Source organism: Nothobranchius furzeri, chromosome 2 (genome assembly GCF_043380555.1).
Source record: "Nothobranchius furzeri strain GRZ-AD chromosome 2, NfurGRZ-RIMD1, whole genome shotgun sequence".
NCBI classification, from domain to species: Eukaryota; Metazoa; Chordata; class Actinopteri; order Cyprinodontiformes; family Nothobranchiidae; genus Nothobranchius; species Nothobranchius furzeri.
In genome coordinates, this window is record NC_091742.1 from 86,140,986 (window position 1) to 86,164,386 (window position 23,401).

Below are 23,401 nucleotides of genomic sequence, written 5' to 3' on the forward strand. Positions count from 1 at the left end.
GGCAATACATTTATTAACTAATATAATCACTTCAGCTCCTTCTGAAGCGTTTAGCCAATCAATATTAACCAACTGATTTTATCAAACAAACACAAACAATGAAACAATGAAATGATAATGTAAAACAATCTGACCCAATAAGTGTGTGTTTTAGTCTTGTCCCTACCAACACTAAAAACAAGTGTGTGTGTGTGTGTGTGTGTGTGTGTGTGTGTGTGTGTGTGTGTGTGTGTGTGTGTGTGTGTGTGTGTGTGTGTGTGTGTGTGTGGGAGGTAACTTTTTCCCCACCACACTGAAAACCAGGGTGTGTGTGCAGCTTTCACAGTAAACTTTACCAAACACTTTAAAATCACAGTGAAACTTAACCAAAACACTGAATTGTTTCCCAGTTGAAGGAAAAACAACAAATCAATCAAACTGAATATCTAAAAAGCCTGTCCAGCCGGGCCCAGCTTAAACAAACACAGATATCACAATAATAAAACAAACAGACCTTACTTGGACTGTCCGATGGCGTTTTTGGTACGGAAGAGGAAAAACCGGTTCTACTTTAAAGCGATCACGCGGCCGACCGCTTGTTCTGGACTATAGAGAAAACAGGAGAAAAAGATAGATAGAGGAGGAAAAAAAAACTCTTCTCTGGGTTAACCAGACGTTCCTCGTCATTCAAACGGATCAGATGACGTTCTCAGTTGATTTCAAACAGCTCGGCCTGCGCCCACGCGTCCGGAGGCAAAAGGCGAGCGTACCTCTCCAAACCAGAAGAACAAAAGAGGTTGTTTCTCTTTGCACTTCAGCCCTTAAGCACACTCATGCGGGCGGGACCTGGGAGTTCCGAGGTCCGGCCTCGCTTTGGTGACGTCATCACGCTGCTTCTGGATCTAAAGGCTCATGGGACATGGAGTCTGCTGGCGCTGGAATTTATTATCTGCTTTTTCAGAGCGCAGATGACACAGTCTTTTGGAGGAATTACTGCATAGTAATTTTCTCATGAGGGCAGACCCTCAACACTGTTTATGACTCGTCTTCGCTTGTCGTTTAGAACCTTCAGGTGCTGATCCCTACCCGGTAACAGCAATGAAACTCACGGAACGGTCATGAGATGGTAACTTTTTGGTTAGAGAAATGGGCTGCAGTAATCAAATTTAACCACATGATGTCATTCTTATTTATTCTTACACATTGCAACTTTAAAGGTGCTGCTTTACTAAAAGAAGTTCAAGGCGTGGTCAACAGGACCACGTTATCTGCACACTGGTTGTGCTGCAAGTCTGTTTGTTTCTTTGTTGAAAACATGTTTTTGTCTAAATGAAGGTGATGTTTTTGTTCAAAGAATTAAAATTCATGTTGAAGTTCAGATTATTTTTTTTCTAGTAAGACCTGTGGTTACCTGGCTCATTTAAAACATGTAATGTTTTTGGACCCCCTGCCAGTTTAAAGAAACGGAATCGGAAATTGATAGGAACCGGAATCGGAACCAACTTGCTGCAAGCAATGTGGACCAAGTTCTAGCACAGGTCATACAGGGATCTAACGGCCCATACCAAGGGGCCTGGTATCCCATACTCTCGAAGTACCCCCACAGAGCTCCTCAAGAGACGCAGTCCAACGCCTTCTCCAAATCCACAAAACACATGTAGATTGTTTTTTTTTGCGAGGGACGTTCAGAGTAGTTTAAGGGAATGGTTATGGAATGGTCATGATCCAGTCATTTAGGGGGACCAGTGCTACATTGGATAAGGTTTATCCAGTACTCTATTTTTCAGAGGTGATTACAATTTTACATGTTTTAGACAAAACATTGGATTTATGGGTTTCCACCTCCAGTACAAGAAGAGCAGTAATGCAGTAGCAGAAATGTTGCAGAAAAATATTATTTGCACAATATATGGCAACTACTTCAACTGAAGTTAGTCCAGTTGTGCCAAAAAAAAACAAAAGTATGCCTAACACTATACATTGGATCTGCCATTTTTAAACATTCTGAGTGCTAGTACAAGTGAAGAGTTTAATGTTTGACATGTGGATGGTATGTAATGATTAAGTCATTAAAAGAGTAAAAGCCAACACAGATCATTTTCATCAATACATTCTAGTACTGATATCAGTCAGTAATAATAATAATAATAATAATAATAATAATAGTAGTAGTAGGCTGATAATATCTGACATATCTCCAGATGACCACTCTTCATCCTGAGTAACTGCTGATCCAGTGTTTATGCTTATGTTGTTGCTCAGCTTTCATCTCAGCAACATATTGTTTTCTTTTTCAGGTCAAAAGTGAAATGGTGAGACAAGGAATGCCATCAGTCATAAATGTTCACCTCTCGGGTGGTGATTTAGTGGAACTGAGTACAATTGCACCCCCTAATGCCTGATTATGAAAATGTAAATCATACTTGCAGAACGTCAGGTTTCTTTAAAGTGGACAAAGAATCTAAACCAGCATTTTCTTGTTTGTGAATAAAGACAGCCTGGGTGGTCAAAAGTGCCACGCCAAAAAGTCAAAGCTGTGTGTGACCTACTTTTTATGTAAATTAGAAAATTTAAAAATGCCAGAGAAAAGCTTCTTTTCTGAGAAACCTCTTATTAAAACGTCATAACGTGGAGCCCTTCCTCCTCCAATCTGCAGTCTCCAGTGTCTGAGGCCTTCTGGTTTAAACCAACCAATCAGCAAGCAGCTCATTAGCATGTTCATGTCCTGGCCAAGTGGGAGGGGGTAAACAGCTCTTTTCACGGCCAGGCTGATTTAGGGAGTTTATAATGGCCTGTATCAGGGCTCCTAGGACAGATGAAAGCCAATAGAACATTTCTTATGCTTCTTAGAAATTCAAAGCACTGTTTTAGATTGCTGATAAACTGCATTCTTTGTCCCTTTTAAGTTTGATTCAGATTGTTGTTTTTAACCATCATTTCTATAATTTATTCTCATGCTCTTGTATATGTTCATGTATATATATGTTTAAGGCTTTGCTAATGTCCAAATAATATTATTTGGTTATTATAAAGGTAAGGTAATGATGCGTGTTGAGATGTATTGTAGTTTATTAGGATTCTAATTTCTGTTTAATGTATGTATGTATAAGATACAGACACTGATATTTACTATACCACGAGATTAACCTTCCTGCTAGAAATACTGCACGATAGGAAATACTACATTGAAATATCATCAATATACAGGTGCTGATTGTAAAATTAGAAAATCATGAAAAATGTGATTTATTTCAGTAATTCCACTCAAAAACTGACACTTAGTTATTATATATATTCATTCATTACACGCAGACTGATTATTTCTTTAATTTTGATGATTATAATTTACAACTAATAAAAATCCCAAATTCAGTATCTCAGAATATTAGAATATTGTGTTAAGGTTCAATAATGAAGACCCCTGGTGCCACACTCTAATCAGCAAATTAACTTAAAACACCTGTAAAAGCCTTTAAATGGTCTCTCAGTCTAGTTCTGTAGGATACACAATCATGGAGAAGACTGATGACTTGATAGTTGTCCAAAAGATGACCAGTGAGACATTGCACAAGGAGGGCAAGACACAGAAGGTCGTTGCTAAAGAGGCTGGCTATTCAGAGCTCTGTGTTCAAGCACATTAAGAGAGGTGAAGGGAAGGATGAGATGTGGTAGAAAACGTACAAGGATTAAGGATAACTGCACCCTGGAGAGGATTGTGAAACAAAACTCGTTCAGAAATGTGGGGGAGAGTCACAAAAAGTGGACTGCAGTTTGAGTCAGTGCTTCAAGAACCACCACCACAGATGTTTGCAAGACATGGTTTCAGCTGTCGAACTCCTTGAACAACAGACTGCATTAGAAGTGTCTCGCCTGGGCTAAAGACAAAAAGGACTGGACTGCTGCTGAGTTGTCCAAAGTTATGTTCTCTGATGAAAGTCAATTTTGAATTTCCTTTGGAAATGAAGGTTCCAGAGTCTGGAGGAAGAGAGGAGAGGCGCAGAATCCATGTTGCTTGAGGTCCAGTGTAAAGTTTCTAGTCATTGATGTTTTGGGGTGTCATGTCATCTGCTGGTGTTGGTCCATTGTGTTTTCTGAGGTCCAAGGTCAACACAGCCATCTACCAGAAAGTTTTAGAGCACTTTATGATTCCTGTTGCTGACCAACTTTATGGAGATGCAAATTTGATTTTCCAGCAGGATTTGGCACCTGCACAAAGTGTCAAAGCTACCACTGCCTGGTTTCAGGACCATGATATCCCTTAACTTGAATAGCCAACAAACTCATCTGACCTTAACCACATAGAAATTCTATGGGCTATTGTGAAGAGGAAGGTGCAATACACCAGACCCAATAATTCAGAAGAGCTGAAGGCCCATATCAGAAACATGGGCTCTCATAACACCTGAGCTGTGCCACAGACTGATCGACTTCATGCCACGCCACGTTCCTGCATTAATCCAGGCCAAAGAAGCCCCAACCAACTAAATACTGAGTACTGTACATGCTCATACTCTTCATGTTCACACTCTTCAGTTGGCCAACATTTCTAAAATTCCTTCTTTTGCAATAGTCTTAAATGTTATTCTAACTTTATGAGATACATAATTTGGGATTCTCATCAATTGTCAGTTATTATCGTCAATGTTAATTAACCTTTGGGATATATTAGTCTGTGTGTAATGAATGAATCTAATATCCAAGTTTCAATTTTTAAATGGATTTACTGAAATAAATCTACTTTGTCATGATATTCTAATTGTATGACCAGCACCTGTGTTTTATTTGTTCATATAAAATATGTTTTTTGTCCAATATTTTATTATATTAAACCAAGCGTATCAAATTATGCAATCATGCGACAATTTCTTCCTGTGTTAAAAATGTTGTCCATTGTCTTTGACTTGATTTTCTCCTTTCTGGTTGATCACAAAGACATTTTTTAAGCTAACATACTGATATATGTGAATTTCATCTAGAAGCGTTTCAGATTGCTCAACTGTTTCAAAAAGAATACTTTATTCTTTTTTATTTCTGTTTAGATCTTTAAAACATTAAATCAACATGATGTTGCCCTCATGTGGGTCACTTTAGGGCTGTCTACTGCTCACACTGGAGTCTGATGGTAGGCAATGTTATTATATGTAAAACATCTTCATTAAAAGAGACTTTTTGAACATTGTTGTTATTTTTTTTTTACACAACACCTCCTTTAGACGCATTTTTCAAAAATGTAGTGTGGGTAGAATGAGACTTGTGGTGGGGTGACTCGCTCTTTAAATACGTGGACTTTAATTTTGTAGCACTTTGAAAGGTTTAAAACCACAAAGTGCTTAAAAAAATAACAAATAGTACAAGCATTCACTAAAATGCAGGAAAAAATGAAGGGTGTAGAAGCTAAATAAAACTGATAAAAACAAAAAACATACAGCCCAGTTAAGTGCAAGTCAAATTAAATAAAGGTAGATTTCTGTATTATAAACTACATGTGCCAATTTCTTATCATATTTATGTACATCAGCCAATTCCAAACTACTTCAATTATTATTATTTGTTTTCACTGAAATAGGGAGAGTTGGCTGGGGAGAGGGAAGTCGGGGCCTCTCTGCCTCCATGACCCGACCCTGGATAAACTGACGAGGTGGGAGAGATGGATGGATGTTTATTTAACACCTCACTGCAATTCTGTTATGTCCCAGCCTGCTTAAGGGCTTCTACCATCAGGCCTATCACATAAAGACCTAAAATCTCAGAACTCAACTGATACAGACCTGGGGTCTCATTTATCAAACAATGCATAGAATCCTTACTAAAACCATACTTAAGCTCAGCAAAACAAATGTACTTACGCCAAGTAGGTTTGTGATCTATCAAACATGGAGTATGCACAGCTGCACGCAATCACGAGAAAGTTTCTCAGCTGCATTTTAGTCACATCCCACCCTCACCACGCCCACTTACTGCCATAAATAGTCAATGCAAAGTGCCTTGTGGATCTTATGCATATACTTAAGCCGGTTGTTGCAGCACTCCGCCAATGACGATGGCAACCGTAGATCAAGGCAGATCAACGAAGCTCAATTTCACAGAAGCAGAGAATTGAAAGGAAGTACTTTTGCAAAACAAATAAGAGAAAATCCACAGAGTGACACAGCATTGCTGAAGCAGTCAATGTTGTGAGTTCTTCAGAGAGATCTGTGGCGGATATAAAAAAAAATGGTCCAAGCTGGATTTGATCCCCAGACTCCCAAGTGAAAGTCACGCACACTAACCAGTCAGCCAAACAGGGATCTCTCCTGTTCAAGTAGCCAGGGCGTATGATCAAATGGGTCACAGTGACAGGACACACACTGTCACAGACGCGTGACATTCTGTCTCAATCTGTCCCCTTGCTGATATTCTGCATTCCGTATTCTGCGCTTCAGGCTGTGTGTGTGTGTGTGTGTGTGTGTGTGTGTGTGTGTGTGTGTGTGTGTGTGTGTGTGTGTGTGTGTGTGTGTGTGTGTGTGTGTGTGTGTGTGTGTGTGTGTGTGTGTGTGTGTGTGTGTGTGTGTGTGTGTGTGTGTGTGTGCGCGTGTGGGGGTCTTGTTCTGTGTGAAAACGAAGCGGTACAAGTGATAATGCTGCAGGATTTCATAATTGTATCCTTCTCAGCAGCAGCACTGCAGGTGCTCTCCATGTCCAAAATGTGTGTAAGCCAGGTCCTTAGTCAACTTAAAGTTGCGCACATTTTTCCACTAAGTTTTCTTTCATGAATCCCAAAGTTTGCGTGAAAAGTTGATTATGCAGTTTTCCCACCCCGTTTTGTGTGTAAGCAAGCTTGATAAATGAGGCCCCTGCTAACTTCAGGTCTGTAGTCCTCCAAGCTACTGATGCTTTCACATTTAAATTCAATCACAGATTCCCTAGTGAGTGTTTCTCAACCCTGTTCCTAAAGGCACGCTGTCCTGCATGTTGCCTTTTTAAACACCAGTGTTTCTCTGATGCCATACACCTGACTTGAATGAGTGAGTGATTAACAGGCATCTGCAGCACTTGATGTCTTCCTGAGGCAAACTGTTTGGTGAGGAGGCAAACTGCTTGGTGTTAATTCTTACGGTGAAAACATAATGCAGCGCCGAACTTGGCGTGGCTATATCAGCCGGCCCAGTGGCACCGGACCCGGCGTGGTTACATCGGCCCAACCCAGCGGCACCGGGCCCCGCATGGTTCCATCCACCTGGGCCGGCAGCGCCGAACCCAGCGTGGTTACACCGGCCCAGCCCAGTGGTACCGAGCCTGGCATGGTTCCATCGGCCCAGCCCAGCAGCGGCACAGAGCCTGAAGTGGTTCCATCGGCCCAGCCCAGTGGCACCGAGCCTGACGTGGTTCCATCGGCCCGGCCCGGCCCAGCGGTACCGAGCCCGGCGCGGTTCCATTGGCCCGGCCCAGCAGCACCGAACCCGACATAGTTCCGCCGACGGGGCCTAGCAACACCGACTCCGAAGGGGTCCTGCTGAGCCAGGCCCAACAACATTCATCGCGTCGCGGTGAGCACGGGACCAGAGGACGACGGTTGCAGATGAGTGGAAGAGATGCCAGGAGGAAGAGCCGGTGGACGAGGTAAAGAAATGGCCACAGAAGACCTGGAGGAGATCAAAAAATCTCTGAACTTTGTGTCAGGTGAACTGTCAAAAGTAACATCACAGCAGGATTGATTATTGAGACTGATGGAGGAGGTGAAAGAGCTTAAAATACTGTTAACTGAAAAAGATAAGAAGATTTGGGCCTTAGAGCAATGACTTGATGAACTTGAACAATATACAAGACGAGAGGATTTGGTGATGATGGGACTAGAAACCCGACACAGAAGCTATGCAAAAGCAGTAGCAAATCATGACGCAGCAGAAGAGGCTTCAGACAAAGAACTTGAGACACTAGAACAGCAAGTTGTTACTTTTCTGCACAGTAAGAACATAACTATTCAAAGAGATGCTATATCAATATGTCATGCACTGCCTAAAAAATTTGAGAAAGCTAAACCAACTATTATTGTAAGGTTTACCAGCAGAAAACAAACAAACAGTGTTCTGTTACAAGCAAACAAGCTAAGAGGCACCAATGTGTATATAAATGAACATTTAACCAAAAAAAATGGGACCGTAGCTAGAGGCATGGATGCTAAAAAAGCAGAAAAAATTGTAGCTACATGGACAAGGAATGGTATTGCATGGATCAGAGAACAAGAAGGGTCACAGGCTGAGATAATAAAGGAGCTGGGAGAACTGGAAAAATTTAATAAACAGTGAAAGTTGGAAGAGGGATGTAGAATTAAGTAAAATCTCATATAGCATCACAGAAATGAAATACAAGTAAACCACAACACAAGCATATGGGCATAACAACAAATACATATGAGGAACTAGAATACAAGATATATGACACTGGAAAGGAACTAGAAAATAATTTGTACATACATATGAATAATAAATGTGAATATTTTAGTGAACAAGAACTAAGTGATTCAGTTTTGATAGAGGGTACACTCTCCATCATTCACTTCAATAGTAGAAGTTTGTATTGCAATTTCTTTAAAATATTGTATTATTTAACACAAAATAAAAAACCTTTTCAAATCATTGCTATAACAGAAACATGGTTAAAAGAAGGAGATGAGGAGGAGGTACAAATAGAGGGGTATGAAATGTACTTTATGAATCGGAATAATAAAAGAGGTGGTGGTGTAGCACTGTATGTATGTCACAATTTAAAAAGTAAAGTCATTCATAACATGTCAACAGCCATCCAAGATGTAATGGAAATGATCACTACTGAAATAATCTCTGAAAAGACAAAAAACATAATAATAAGTTGTATCTATAGAGCGCCTGGATCTTGTGTAGAATCATGTACAAATACAATTACTGAGATGTTGAGTGGAATCTGTAACAAGGATGTATTTCTCTGTGGGGATTTTAATGTTGATCTGGAAAATGTCAACAATTCAAAGACAGCAAACGACTTCATAAATTCAATGTATCTACTGGGTCTGTTTCCTCTCATAACCAAACCAACGAGAAATGACGCGCATAGCTCAACAATTATAGATAATATATTTACTAATGCTTCAGAGGGGATAGAGAGAAGTGGAATAGTGATGACCGATATCAGTGATCATCTGCCAATTTTCACAGTCTATAAAAATCACCAGATCAAAAATCAACAAAAAATGGAAAAACTTATAAGGGACAGGTCACAAAACGCTATAGATGCACTAAAAAGAGATCTGGAACAACAAAACTGGGAAGAAGTATATGGTAAATGGCCTGTATTTAATATAGTGCCTTCTAGAGTCATGGAACCCCTCAAGGCGCTTTACAACCCAATCAGTCATTCACCCATTCACACACTGGTGGGGATGAGCTACGATGTAGCCACAGCTGCCCTGGGGCGCACTGACAGAGGCGAGGCTGCCGAGCACAGGCGCCACCGGTCCCGCCGACCACCACCAGCAGGCAACGTGGGTTAAGTGTCTTGCACAAGGACACAACGACAGCGACAGACTGAGCGAGGCTCGAACCTGCAACCTTCCGATTACGGGGGGAGCACTTAACTCCTGTGCCACCGTCGACCCGTGTTGATGATGTAAACTTGGCTTACATTTCTTTTATAGGAATATGATGTAGTCAATATGACAAAAACTGTAAAACAAAAACTCAAACAAAGAGAGGGAGGATGAACAAACCATGGATGACAAAAGGGCTGCTGAATGCGTGTAAGAAAAAAAAAACATTATGTAGATGTTTTTTAAAACGAAGAACAAGTGAAGCAGAAAGGAAATACAAAAAATATAAGAATTAATTAATGTCTATAATCAAAAGACAAAAAAGGATTATTATAGCTATTTATTAGAAAAATAAACAAAAATAATATTAGAGCTACTTAGGGAATAATAAATAATGCCATAAAAAGAAATAAAATAGCTTCAACTGTTCCAAATTATTTTGAAAATGGACAGTCTGAAATTAGTGAAACCAGTAAAATAGTAAATTAATTTAACAATTTTTTTACTAATGTGGGACCTGACTTGGCAAAAAAAAAATTACAAAAAGAACTAATTATAGTACAGGCGAGAATATCAAAAGTAATAAAAACAGTATATATTTAAGTCCAGTAACTAGTGATGAAATAGGAAATATTATCAATAAATGCATCAATAAAAGAAGTACTGACTGTGATGGTTCAGACATAACATTAATAAAAAAAATATAATAGAAAGTATTATTCATCTATTGACTTACATGTGTAATTTATCTTTTGCAACAGGGACATTTCCTAACAGGATGAAAATTGCAAAAGTCATACCACTTCATAAAAGTGGAGACAAACATATCTTTTCCAACTATGGACCAATATCTTTATTGTCACAATTCTCAAAAATACTAGAAAAATTATATATTGCTAGGATGGACCGATTCCTGATCAAAGAAGAGATATTAAATGACAGTCAGTATGGTTTTAGAACAAATCATTCAACATCCATGGCATTAATGGAATTAACAGAAGAAATATCGTAAGCCATTGACAAAGAAAACTCATCTCATAAGTATATTTATTGATTTAAAAAGAGCATTCGATACAGTGGATCATAAAATTCTAATTAAAAAACTTAGTAAATATGGCATCACAGGGATGGCCCTAAAATGGATATTATGTTATCTTACCGATAGGCAGCAATATGTTCAAGTAAACAACACAAAATCACATATAAATAACATTACTTGTGGTGTACCACAAGGGCCGGTATTGGGCCCTAAACTAATGACATTGTTGAGGTATCCAATATATTAAAATGCACCTTATTTGCAGATGATACAACTTTTTATTATTCAGGAGAAAATGTTGAGCAGATGATTGAAGTGATAAAAACTGATGAAAAAAATTAAACTATGGTTTGATGGGAACAAACTATCATTAAACAGCGATAAATCATGTTTTATGATATTTAGTAATACATATTCAAATGATTAAATTTTATTAAATATAAATGAGATTAATATAAAAAGAGTTAAAGAAGTCAAGCATCTGGGAGTCATCACTGTGAAAAAATGTTTTGGAAACTACATATAAACAGTGTCAAAACTAAAATATCTAAAACTATTGCACTGTTACATAGAGCAAAATGGTTACTTGATAATAATTCCTTATATTTGTTATATAACTCACTGATCATACCGTACCTGAACTACTGCATTGAAATCTGGGGAACAACATATAAAACTTACACAAATTCCATTTACATCTTACAGAAAAAAGCAATAAGAATAATCACAAGGAGCAACTACAGAGATCCGTCCAATCCATTATTTATAAAATTAAAAACACTAAAATTCTATGATCTGGTGGACTACAATATTTTAAAATGTATGTATAATGCAAACAAAAGGAACGTACCTGCAGGTTTAATCAAAAATATTTATAAAAAGACATAGTAAATATGATTTAAAAGGACATGAATTATTTAATATACCTAGACATAGGATACTCATAAAGGAACATTGTGTGTCCATATATGGAGTTAAATTGTGGAATAAACTAAATACTGAAATCAAGAATGCAAAAACAATATTGACTTTCAAAAAAGAGATAAAAAATGAAATGAGTAACTTATATAGATCTGTTACAGAAACGCGTGAGGGGAGGGGGGTTGGGGGATGAAAGAAAAAAAGGGAAAAGGAAACAAGTCTATGTATGCATATGTGTACATATGTATGTATATATGTATGTACATAACTTTATGATTCTTTCTGTGTAACTTGTTTTCTCTCTTTTTTTCAATTCATGGGTTGAGGTTGTGTCGGCCAGCCAGTCCAGAAACTATATCGTTCACATTTTTTAAGAAATTATTGTTTCATTTGTATTAATGTTATTTTAGTTAAAAGGGGGAGATTACATGTTTTTCTTCTTTCTGTCCCCTTTTTCATTTTGGCTTTTAGCTATTTAGTTGTGTATTTTTATTTTAATGTCAATAAATGAAAATAAAGTTGAGAAAGAAAAAAAAGATCTGTCACATTTGGTCTCAAGTACCCAAGACAGCTTTGTTTATTATCTCTTTGACAGAAAATGGTATAAATGTTGTTTCTATATTTGATTCAGTAAAAAAGATCAAGAAACAAGGGTGGAGAGAAAAAATTAAACAAGATGGAAACATTTAACTAAGTTAGTTTTTTTTAAAGAGAGTGGTTGGGTAGTTTTACATAACAAGATTAAAATACAATTAGAATCAGAATCAGAATCAGAATCAGAATAGGTTTATTGCCATTGTCAGTGAACAAACAATTCACAAACTAGGAACTTGCTTCGGTACTAATGTGCTGCATATAACATGAATAATAAGATTAAAAATAGAATAAAATATAATAAAAAACTAGAATAAAACTTTCAGCAATAAAAAAATGGCAGGTAATGGTAACCAATGGTAACAATTAATTGGTAACAATTATTAATGTTATATGCATTATTCACAATTGTGTAAGAAAATAGTCATGTACATGTCAGTAATACTTACAAAAAACAGAAAGGGGGGAAAAACAGAGAATCCATTTCTGAAGAAACTCACATCCCTACAGGGATCAGTGACAAGTCAATAGTGAGCCACTAGAGGACGGTGTTGTTATAACTTTCACAAAACCATCCCCAAGGAGGCAAATGAGCATGACTGATGGTATTCTTCTAACCAATTCACCTTTGATCTAGAGACGAAAGCACAAGATGTTGCATAGATTAAAGCAGAGCTACATTATAGACATGTAACTAATCAGAGTTTGCATTCAGTCATGAGGAACAAAAATAAAGTGTCTGATAATTGAAAATCTAGGTGTACTAATGAAAGCACTTGTTGAATTAGATCCGTTTTTTTGACAAAAAAAATAAACATCTTGAAGAAAAATCTAGTTTTGATTTACTAACCGCATTTTGAAGCATCTCCATGTTGTTTTCCAGAGGTAATGAGGTAGCGATATTCATTTTTAGATAAAAAGCATGATCTAGAAGCACAGGACACCTACATTAGTATGCATGTGTTCATACTATAAGGTAAATTCAGCTTATTTCTGAGAATTACACAGCAGACTGAAACATGAACAGATAAGAAGCAGTATAAGAAGCAAGGCTCCACTCACATTTAATTACTGTCACAACGACACAACGAAGCTCAGACTCAAAAACGGAGCTGTTGAAGCTGTAGAAATAATTCAAAACAGCAGATTCATTAATGAAACAAGTAGAAGTAGATATTAAAAGTACTTAAATCCTGTTTTAAATATTTTAAAGTATCAGACGTCCACCTTAAGCTTATCATAGAAATGTTATCTAACATTAACAAATGTTTGACTTGGGAATATTTGCATCCCTTTCAAGTAACTTTTGTAAACTCCCTTGTTCTGCTGAGGGATGGTCTCTTCTGTGCTTGTCATGGATTGTCTCTAACCAACACCATGTTCAAGCATAAAGGTGTCCACATGTGCTCGAGACACCAGGATAACTTAAGCTGCAGCTCAGTGATGGACTGTGTTGCTGTCTGATCTGATCTGCTTCCACATGTTTTGGACACTCAGATGAAGAGAGCGGTGGATTCTGCTCATAACGTTTATGGGCAGGTTGTCTATGCACAAAGTGCTGCAGGGACCCACTTGGTGGCCTCAGGTCTCTGCTTTTTGCAGATGGTGTGGTCCTATTGGCTTTGTCAGACCATGATCTTTAACTTTTGATAGAGCAAACAATGTGGTCTGGAGCTGGAGAAGGGTAGAGTACGTTCTCTGGGTCAGGGACAAGGTCCTGTCCCATGTGGAGCTGTTTAAGTGTCTCGGGGTCTTGTACGTGATTGAGGAAAAACATGGAGTGGGAGATCGATGGACGGACTTGTGCTGCACACGCTGTATCGGTTTGTCATCGTGGAGAAAAGAGCTGAGTGCAGCTTGATCTACATACCAAACCTCATCGATGGTTTGTGTTGTGACCTTATGAACGAGTGTGTGGATTTCAGGAGGGGCTACGAGTAGAGCCTCTGCTCCTTCACATCCCTTTTGAATATAGCTCATTTTGTTTGTATATATTATTGGTTTTAGGTTCGTTGTAAATATTCCCTTCATTTTTGTAATAAAATTATTGGTTTTAAAGTGACACAACACTCTGATTATTTCACCCACACACTACTTTTATTACTCCCCTCCTCATCTCTCCTAGAGAGCCGGGGACGTAACTCTCACACACACACACACACACACACACACACACACACACACACACACACACACACACACTGGATTTTCATCACAGTTGAGTTTATTTTAGTAAGTAAGCAGTTTTTTTATGTCAAAGCAATGTGATGTTGATCAGATGAGGCACTGACCTCGCTGTGACGACGAAACAGATGGGATGGCTTTCTCCAACCTGAGTGAGGGAGGGTGTCCATCTCAGGGTGAAGATTCCTGATCTTGATGTGCACTTGATCACATTGTAGGGCCCACTAAACACGATTCCAGTGATCCTTAAACAAACAGGATGCAAAACTAGTTAGTTGGATGATTTATCCTAAAGTTCACCATCCTACACACAAAACCTTTGTTCCATTTATGATGACTTGTTCTTAAACGTTTATACCAGGGGTGTCAAACTCATTTTAGCTCAGGGGCCACATTGAGGGAAATCTAGTCCCAAGTGGGCCGGACCGGTAAATAAAAAAAAAAAACTTCAGATTGTTTTCTTTGTTTTAATACAATCAATACAAAACAAGGCTGGAGCCTGAGGACAGTGTAGTACAAGTACAACACCTGAAGTGTACTTGAAATTTTGAAAAAAATTAAGAAATCAACAAATTAAAAAAACATTCCTTAGCGATTCAAAGAGCTTACAGATCCCATGGCTAGATCAGTTTCATGCAGCACTTAAAGTATATTTGACTCATTTTACTTTACATCTTTTAGCTTTCACCAGCACATCAATATCAGAAGTCACATCCTGAGTGGCGGCCAACTTCAGGATGTGATTCAAGTTCTTGTGTGAGCCTTGAGCTCAGCTTTGTTTTATTTATACTCATTACAGAAAAAACTTGCTCACAATGATAATTTTATTTTCACTCTACATTGTAAAGTATGAAAATAAAGTTTACACAACCATCTCGTGGGCCGGATTTAACCCGCTTGCGGGCCGGATACGGCCCGCGGGCCGCATCTTTGACACCCCTGGTTTATACGATGAAACGTGTTTTACAAGACTACAGTTGGTCATTTTCTGTTGGGAGTAAAAAAAGATTCAAGGTAAAGCTTTTCTTAGACAAACAAAAATGTGTTTATTTCATTTTAGATGTAAATTAAGTTTTAGGCTAATCATTTGTCCCTTTTGATTAACTTCTTTGTTCCTCTTACACAGACTGCGTTGCCTCTGCTTTGATGGGGATCATCACTGTCTGATTAACAACAGTGACGATGTGAATGCCGTTGTCTGGAGTTGGTGGCAGGAATCTGGGCAGATAGAGGCCTTCAGCGCAGGATGGGGCAGCAGGGTCAACTAAAAATAAAAGATTTATTTTTGTTTAGATCTTCATTTACACAAGAAACTCAAGTGGGATGCTTTAATAAGATTATGCATCAAACTATTAACACACATTTTATTTGTACACAAACACTTTGTGCAACTTTATTTACTCACTGTTTTATAATTTAAAGGTGCAGTATGTAAGAATATAGTGAAAATTTTACAGCGAGAAAATCCCAAAAGAGTCTAACGTTTCAGTCGTTCTGGAAGGAAGGCTACACTGAAACATATTTCACATCCAGCCGGCTGTGGGCATTGTCAGTTATTTTCCTTTCAAAACAAAGGAAGGAAGGACGTAACGGTTTACCATCGGTGTGGGGGTGCCGCGTCTCTTGTGAGCTAATACTGCAGCGACAACATTTGTAATTTAACGATGGCCGGCAAAACGCTCCAGTTGTTTAGAGTGGTTGCAGTAACCACATTTTACCACAGGGAGTCATTTTTACTTCATTTCTACAAAATGCACCTTTAAGATTTTCTCCTTGTGTGCTTTTTAAACAGGACAAAATAAAATTGAAATGTAGGACCCTACCTGTCAAAATAAACTGAATGGGAATGCCGGTAATAGGGCTGCTGGTAGTTCTCACCACCTTTCCACCTACACTGTCGGTCAGAGTCATGGTCTGTCTGGGAAAGTCCTCCATCGTCAGCTGGACTGCATATGGACCTTCATTACTGCTGTTAGTTGGACTGAATGACAGAGTGCAAGACTGAAAAATGACAGAAACGAGACAAATTGTAGAATCAGATCAGAAGGAGTTTTAACCCTTGAACGTTTGGTCATGTTAACTCATTCATTGACAGGTCAGGCTTGGGAACGAGTCCCTGCACCGTGAGAGGAAACACGCTGATCTTCACTCGCGTGTGTCACATGTCACATGATCAGGAAGCAGAAAATCCATGAATTAGAAGATCAGTTTGGACTGCTGCTGTGAAAAATGCTAGGCGCTAACCAGGAGTGTTCTGACCAGGAAACGGCTGGCAGTGAATGACTTAACGTTACCTCAGTTTAAATGTATGTTTTTGACTTTGACATGCATTTGACAAACTGATGAAAAACATACACCATTTAATTGGAGAATGTATTTCCAATGTGAATACATTTTGCTCCTCTAGATGTGGAGGAGAAGCAGATCTACTCTCAGCCCCTCCTGGATAACCGAGCTTCTCACCCTGTCTCTATGGGAGAGTCCAGCCACCCTGTGGAGAAAACTCATTTTGGCCTCTTGTATCCGCGATCTCACACTTTCGGTCACCACCCAAAGCTTGTGACCGTAGGTGAGGGTAGGAACGTAGATCAATTGATTCATTCAGAGCTTCACTTTCCAGCTCAGCTCTCTCTTCACCCTGACAGACCGGTACAATGCCCACATCGCCGTACATGCAGCACCAATCCGCCTGTCGATCTCCTGATCCATCCTTCCCTCATTTGTGAACAAGGGTATCTACTGGTACTACGTCGTGATTAGCTGTATTTCTCAGTTTTGTTTTGTTTTTGCAGTAAATATGATTACGGTTAATTAAATACGGTAAAATCTGGTCTAATTTAAAAATAGAATTCCTTAGTATTACATTTTTCCTCAAAATTCTGAGAATAGTTAATGAAGGCTTCAATTTAATTCCCTCCATATTTCATCAGCATGAACCTAATTACTGGGAAACCCGTTTTAGACCAACAGGTTTTATTCACACCAGACTCCGCTCCGTGACACAAAAAATGACCCTGAGAAACATCACAGACTGTCCCTGAACATTTTAACCAACAAATCTTTATTCTAGCAGCATTTTCTTCATCACACCCATCTGTCCTCTGTGCCTGCTGACGCTTCTGCTTTGGTGGTTCGGGTGAGCGCTCCACGCGCTCCAGACCTAAGTTCAAGTCCCGCCTCCAACTTTGACAGCTACACAAAGCCTTCTCTACACCATTTACGCAAGATTTAAACTCGAAACGGGACACTGTCAATAATGAGAGACATAATGTGTGATTATGTGTGAAAATTAATGAAAATGAGGGACATCTGGTCACCCTAACTACAGCGGCTAGTCAGGGTTATTTGCCCAGAAGTCGGACCTAAAAGAATAATCTACAAATTCCAACTATAAATCATTCTGGAGCAGGGAGAACCGCTCATCGCATGGCTAATGGTGTTGGCTCAGGTACGGATAAGAAAGTCATGCAGGTAAGATACAGCACACACATTGAGGTTCGGTCTATGAGAGTGATCCACATATACTACGGATCATTCTGGTAAGTTATCGGTTTCGTTTTTCGGTTAAATCATTGTGTACAGGCAGCTGTAAAACTGTCAGAAAATAGTTAAATTTTTCTGTAGATTAATGATTTATACTGGGAGAGCCCGATGCGGCTGAGGCTCTGAATGCTATGTTAGCTAGTAGCACAGAAAAACATAACAAGTGCACAATAAAAGTACTTAAATGGTACCGATTTTGGTTCTAAAAGCATTCACCATCATTCCATGCTGGCTTTGCCATCAGCACCTAGATCGACTTGCAAGCATTCAGAGTCTTGAAAATGTTGTTTCCCATCCATCTGTGACCGCTTGTCCACACAGGGTCATGGGCGCTGTGGTTCAGCCTCACGAAGACTGACATTTGGTGCTCCAGTTAAAATGCAACTACTGGTCTGTGTAAGATGGTTACCTGTAGACTTCAATGCTGAGACTTCCATCTTGTTCAATTTGCATTTTGACTCACAACACCCACTGGAGCACAAGACGTCAGTCATCAGGACTTTACACCATTGGACCGAGAACATCTTCGGTATGTTCTTGCTGTGTCTAGTTTCTAATTCCATTTTTGTTTTGTTTTTTTTAAACACAGAAAAGTTTTTTTTTTTTTACCTTGCTGACAGTTTCGTTTGCCAACTGCAAAACTTCCTCAGAGCTGACGCTGGTGGTGGCACCACTTCCTACTCCGTTTATCCACGGGCAGCAGAGGACGTTGTCGCCCTCTGCTGCCCGTGGATGTGTAATGTGTAAACCCCATCGTCTCTGTTCACGGTCCCGTATCCATGTCTCCTTATCTCTATGGCTTCCTTTATCCATCAAAAGATGTCAGCAAGGTAAAAAAAAAAAAAAAAAAAACCTTTTCTGTGTTTTAAAAAAGAACCAAAAATGGGACCGAGAACATTCCCAGAAAGACTGAAGGAAAACAAAAGTAAGAAAAACACATTAAGAAAGCTCTCCGAAACTGCAGAAAGCCTAAATGGGCCTTTGTGAAATCTGCAGAGAAGTCTGGAAAAGCATCCAAAGCAGCAACCAGCAAAGAAAAGGACAACAGATGCAAAGGCACCGTCATCCCATACGTGGCAGGAGTCTCAAAGAAACTTAGAAGAATCTTCTCCAACACAACATCCCGGTAAACTTTAAACCCAAGCCCTAACCCTAACCCTAACCAACACCATAAGGACAAGGGACACACCTTTGAAGATGAGGAAGTACGTATTCTGGACAGAGAAGATAGATGGTTTGAGAGAGGAGTAAAACAAGCTATCTATGTCAAACAAGAAAAACCCACTTTAAATAGGGGAGGGGCTTATTTCACCTTTCCAGTACCTGTTGACCCTTTGCACGTGACGTCACGCCACTCATGGGACCGCCCCGTTCGCCATGATGGACAGCAAAAAGACCGTTACACACGTTGAAACTCCAGTGAAGCTAGTCAAAACAAGCCTGTTTGTAGCCTTTTATCGCTTTTATTTAGTTGGTTTAACAGTAAAATGGTAACAACTTGCTACGTGGCTGGCTGCACCAACAGACAAGGATGTAAAGTCAACTTGGTTTTTTTTGTTTTGTTTTTTTCAAAAAACGTTGATCGCGACTTGAGGACGGAGATGAACTGCAGTGATCAATCAAACGGACTAGCAGCCCTCAGGTTCACAGCGAACGTGTTTTTACCGGGTAAAGTTAACGTTTATTTATTTCATGACGAAGACAGGGGCAGGGACGAATGTGATGCGTTCTTCTGATGGATGGATATCTCACTATGGAGGACGCGCGGTACCGTCCTCCATGGTGAAATGTGAGATAATTAATTACAATATTGCTCCAATGTATGAAAATGTGTGTTAAAATTACGTTATTTAGTACGAGCATCGCCGTTAAGAGAGATCTTGTCTCATGCCGGTGTGAGAGCAGCAGCTGAACACACGGTGACACCACCAGCAACAAAAACTAGTAGGGATCCGGACATTTTTTTAAATCAGCTTCGGTGTAAAGTGAAACACTGTTTATACCATAATGTTATAAATCCAAATACTTTTCCCTTTGTTTAGTACTCGTGTCGCTCACTGTTTACATGGTTTTGCCATCCAGTATGGCGGACCCACGTGATTAAGTGACGTAGGTGCAAAGGGTCAGTAAGGCAGCTTTGGATCTCATTTCTAAGCAGTTTCAGTCTAGGTCACACCTTCCTGCATCTGATCAAGATGGCAACTCCCTCACAATATAGGCTAACAACTCATCAGAGGATACAGAGGAGGGGTACTCAAAGTAGTTTTGGCTAGTTAAATAACAACAGACAGCTGCAGCTTATAAGCTTGACTCTCCTATATTCCCGTTAGAATTGACAAAACTCCTCAGATGAGAAGAGAAACGTCTTCAAGAAACCAAAGAAGTCCAGTTACTTTCATTTGAACCCTTTTGATAAAATTCTGATTGTCCCTTTCAGGGTATTGCACTCTTCAAGCTGGTTTTTGCGTGACCTTCATCACCACTCTCTCCTTATTCTGCTCTTTCTACCAATTCCGCCTTTCCCAGGATTCACTGATTTCCCTCTTTCCTATTCACTTACTTCTCTTCTGGCGGGAGCCGGGATCAAACCTACAACCTTGAGATTCCTGGACAACCCGCTCTACCCTCTGAGCTACTGGCAATAAAGCAAAGCAGCAGTGTTAAACATCCAACAGCTTTCCAAATAAAAGACACATGCACGGTTTCAGTTGCTAAAAAGTGTTGCTACTTGTAAAACCTCCTGTTGAGATACAGAGCAGGAAATAAACCATAGACCTTTTGGATACTGGCTGCAGTCTTTACTTGTTATTGCATGAACTGCCAAATTTATGCATGCTCTTGCAATTCTCAGGGGATTTTATGACCTCGCAGAACTAGCTGCATTCGCTGCAGATTCGCTCCTGAAATGGTCCTGGTGGTTAAGGGACGCGCCACTGAATGCACATATTGTGTTACACACAGCTATTGCTGAAAGCCTGGGTTACAGATTTACTCTCAAAAGTAAAATCTCACTCTATCTACTTTATTGTGCCAACTTGTGTCATGTGACCCGTGGCCAACAATTGTTACTCACTGAAAAGAGGCTGAGAACAAGCGGTGGTGTGCAGATGCTGCACTCGTGACGTGAAGCAGCTGCATATCTACATCTAACCGCATCTCCATCAGGGTCAAAGGTCAACAGGCTGATATTCCTCTGACAGTTTGAAGGAACTCTGAAAAAGAAGGAAAACTTAACCCACAGTTTTAGATTCATCTATAAAAAATCCCATGAATAACAAAACAGGAGTTATTGTCAAATTGACGGCTCAGACTGATGCATCTGCATCTGTTTCATAGATCTTGTGTTTCTATTACAAAGTGAAGCTGATCCACAGTGACAAAAGTTGAGTTTTGTTTATAAGGATGAGAAAACAATATCTGAAACATCAGGGTAATCTGAATACTTTACAGCCATTATTAAAAATGCGAGGTTCTAATTAAATTCAACATGTATTTGGAAAACAAACAAACTGACCTCAGTGTTGGGAGAATCGTGGTTTGTGGTGATGAGTTGGGTTTACTGATGTCTGACCGGTTCCTCAGTTCAAGAGTCAGTAAAGATGTCCAAGACAAAATGCCATTTTTGTTATCCGTCCAGTTTCTATCACTCCACCTAGAATAGGAGTTACTATTTCAGATTCTAGTGTTCTGATTTCAAATCGACCATCTGAAAGATGTCTGAAAATATGACGTATTTTTCTTTTCTCCAGAGACAAAAAGTAATTAGTTACGCTTCAAAGACATAAACAACAAAAATGAACTATTATGATGCAGTGCTGAGGTAGACTCACATGGTGGAGGATGAGGAGAAACTGGCATTGTTGATTTTCGATATTCGTTCAGTCTGACACCCGCCATCACTGAATTGATCAACACGTTGTATATTTTTCCAATAGCTACAGTCGCCACCACAAAACCACGAATCAAACTCTCGACACGAAGCAAAGCTAAATCTTTCACAACGGACCACCTGTGGATTTGAAGGGAGGAGACGTTAACATTTTGACGTGATTCATGTAGAGCACATTTTAGTCTTTATTTTAATAAAGTATGCACAAAATCTACAGGTAAAAGCTGCACTTTTAGAGAAAATACAACAAAAAGGTACAAATTTTAAAGATGAAAAATGTCTATTGCTTTTTTCTTGGTTAACACATTAAATAGTCAAGTAAAAATCTACATCAACTAACCTGGTATCCAGCTCCTTGGAAGAGTTTAGTAGTGTAGCTAAACACATAGCCATAGAAACTCGCTTCAGTCGTGCTGACCAGCTGCAGCAGCAGAACAGAGAGCAACATGGTGCATGAGGGCGTCTTCACATCAAAGACTGAGTTATCAGAGACAGGAGTGTTTAATCAGCTACACAACCTTTAAGCCACACCCTCTTTTTTTTATTCTCTGTTCTACCCACAGATATCCAGGTCCAGATTCACCAGAAACGCACTACACACACACTTTGTTCAAATTTGAATAAACTATTATGCCGCTTTTGGAGAAAATTCTGTCTGTCTGTCACCTAATCAAATAAGACGGGTCGTTGTTCATTAGAACTAAATGCCACCAATAAATTGGTTCCACAAAAATAAACAATCAATAATGAACTAGAGTCTGCTTCTAGACCTGCAGAAAGAGAAAAACGAACCAAAAAAAAAATGGGGGGACACACAACAATACAACTAGAGCAAGCTATCACTGCGTCAACCTGATGAGGAAATACAAAATCAACATTGTTTCACTGAACAATCACATGATAATGACTCAGTGCATTTAGTGCCAACCACAGCCTTAAGACATGTGTTGAAAATGCCCAAGTCCATAATTATGAGAGCACCATGTGAGCACCTGTGTGTGTACACGCGCTTATTTATGTAAGGTCAGCGACCCGGGACCCAGGGGCGACCACCCCCCGCCGGGAACCCAACAGAGTCCAGGGACTCAGACCCCGCCAGGCAGCCAACGGGATTAATCAGACAGACTCCAAAAATCTTAAACCCCCTGACCCGCCAATACTCAGACAGACCAAGGCACCACACTCAATACAAAATGTGGCAGGGGGAGGGCAGGTGAAGATGTGTAGTAGTAAAATAAGTTCGAGGAGAGGGGAGGAGTCCAAGACCCCACCTGACATTTACAGCCATACACAGACACAGTCACACACTCCCTCCCTCATGCTCACACATACACATACAACCTAAGATTTACACAAATGAGCGCTAGACACCCACTCATGCTCCCCATACACACCCTATTCACTCTGGTCCCGGTACTGCTGCACAAAGGGTAGAACCATCACCGGTTCCCAGAGTGTCAGCTTCCAGAGGCTGAGCTCTGGAAGCTGACACTCAAATGAAACCGGGAAGAAGATCTTAGAGATTTGCCACTGACACAAAGAGTCAACAAACTGGCCAAACCATAAAGAGCTTTAAAAACAAACAAGAGCTCGAGAAGCAGTCAGGCAGCCAGTGGAAGGCAAATAAGAAGAGACGGATGTGCTCGTGTGATGGACTGACACAAGGGTAGCATCATCAGGAACTTCATGCAACAGGTAAGTTCAAATTAAT

At 39.6% G+C, this 23,401-nt stretch overlaps 2 protein-coding genes across 3 annotated transcripts in view; one reads left to right on the top strand and one right to left on the bottom strand.

The window, feature by feature from the left end:
* The window catches only part of LOC107395574 (uncharacterized), a 60,495-nt gene extending 53,911 nt beyond the window's left edge, over window positions 1-6,584 (top strand). For both annotated transcript variants that reach the window (XM_070548102.1, XM_070548103.1), the window contains exon 30: window positions 2,277-6,584. In XM_070548102.1, the coding sequence (XP_070404203.1) occupies window positions 2,277-2,381 (105 nt within the window). In that variant the 3' untranslated portion in view covers window positions 2,382-6,584. The remainder of the gene's footprint in view (window positions 1-2,276) is intronic.
* Window positions 6,585-12,364: 5,780 nt separating this feature from the next.
* On the bottom strand, window positions 12,365-22,612 carry LOC107395575 (uncharacterized). The gene is made up of 10 exons (XM_015974980.3): window positions 22,031-22,612; window positions 21,632-21,810; window positions 21,316-21,453; window positions 20,875-21,013; window positions 16,082-16,259; window positions 15,381-15,522; window positions 14,366-14,503; window positions 13,137-13,195; window positions 12,925-13,001; window positions 12,365-12,707 (listed from the first exon to the last, which is right to left on the bottom strand). The coding sequence occupies exons 1-10, from the start codon at window positions 22,136-22,138 to the stop codon at window positions 12,588-12,590; spliced, it is 1,278 nt and encodes a 425-aa protein (XP_015830466.3). The 5' UTR covers window positions 22,139-22,612; the 3' UTR covers window positions 12,365-12,587.
* Between the last annotated feature and the right edge of the window lie 789 nt (window positions 22,613-23,401).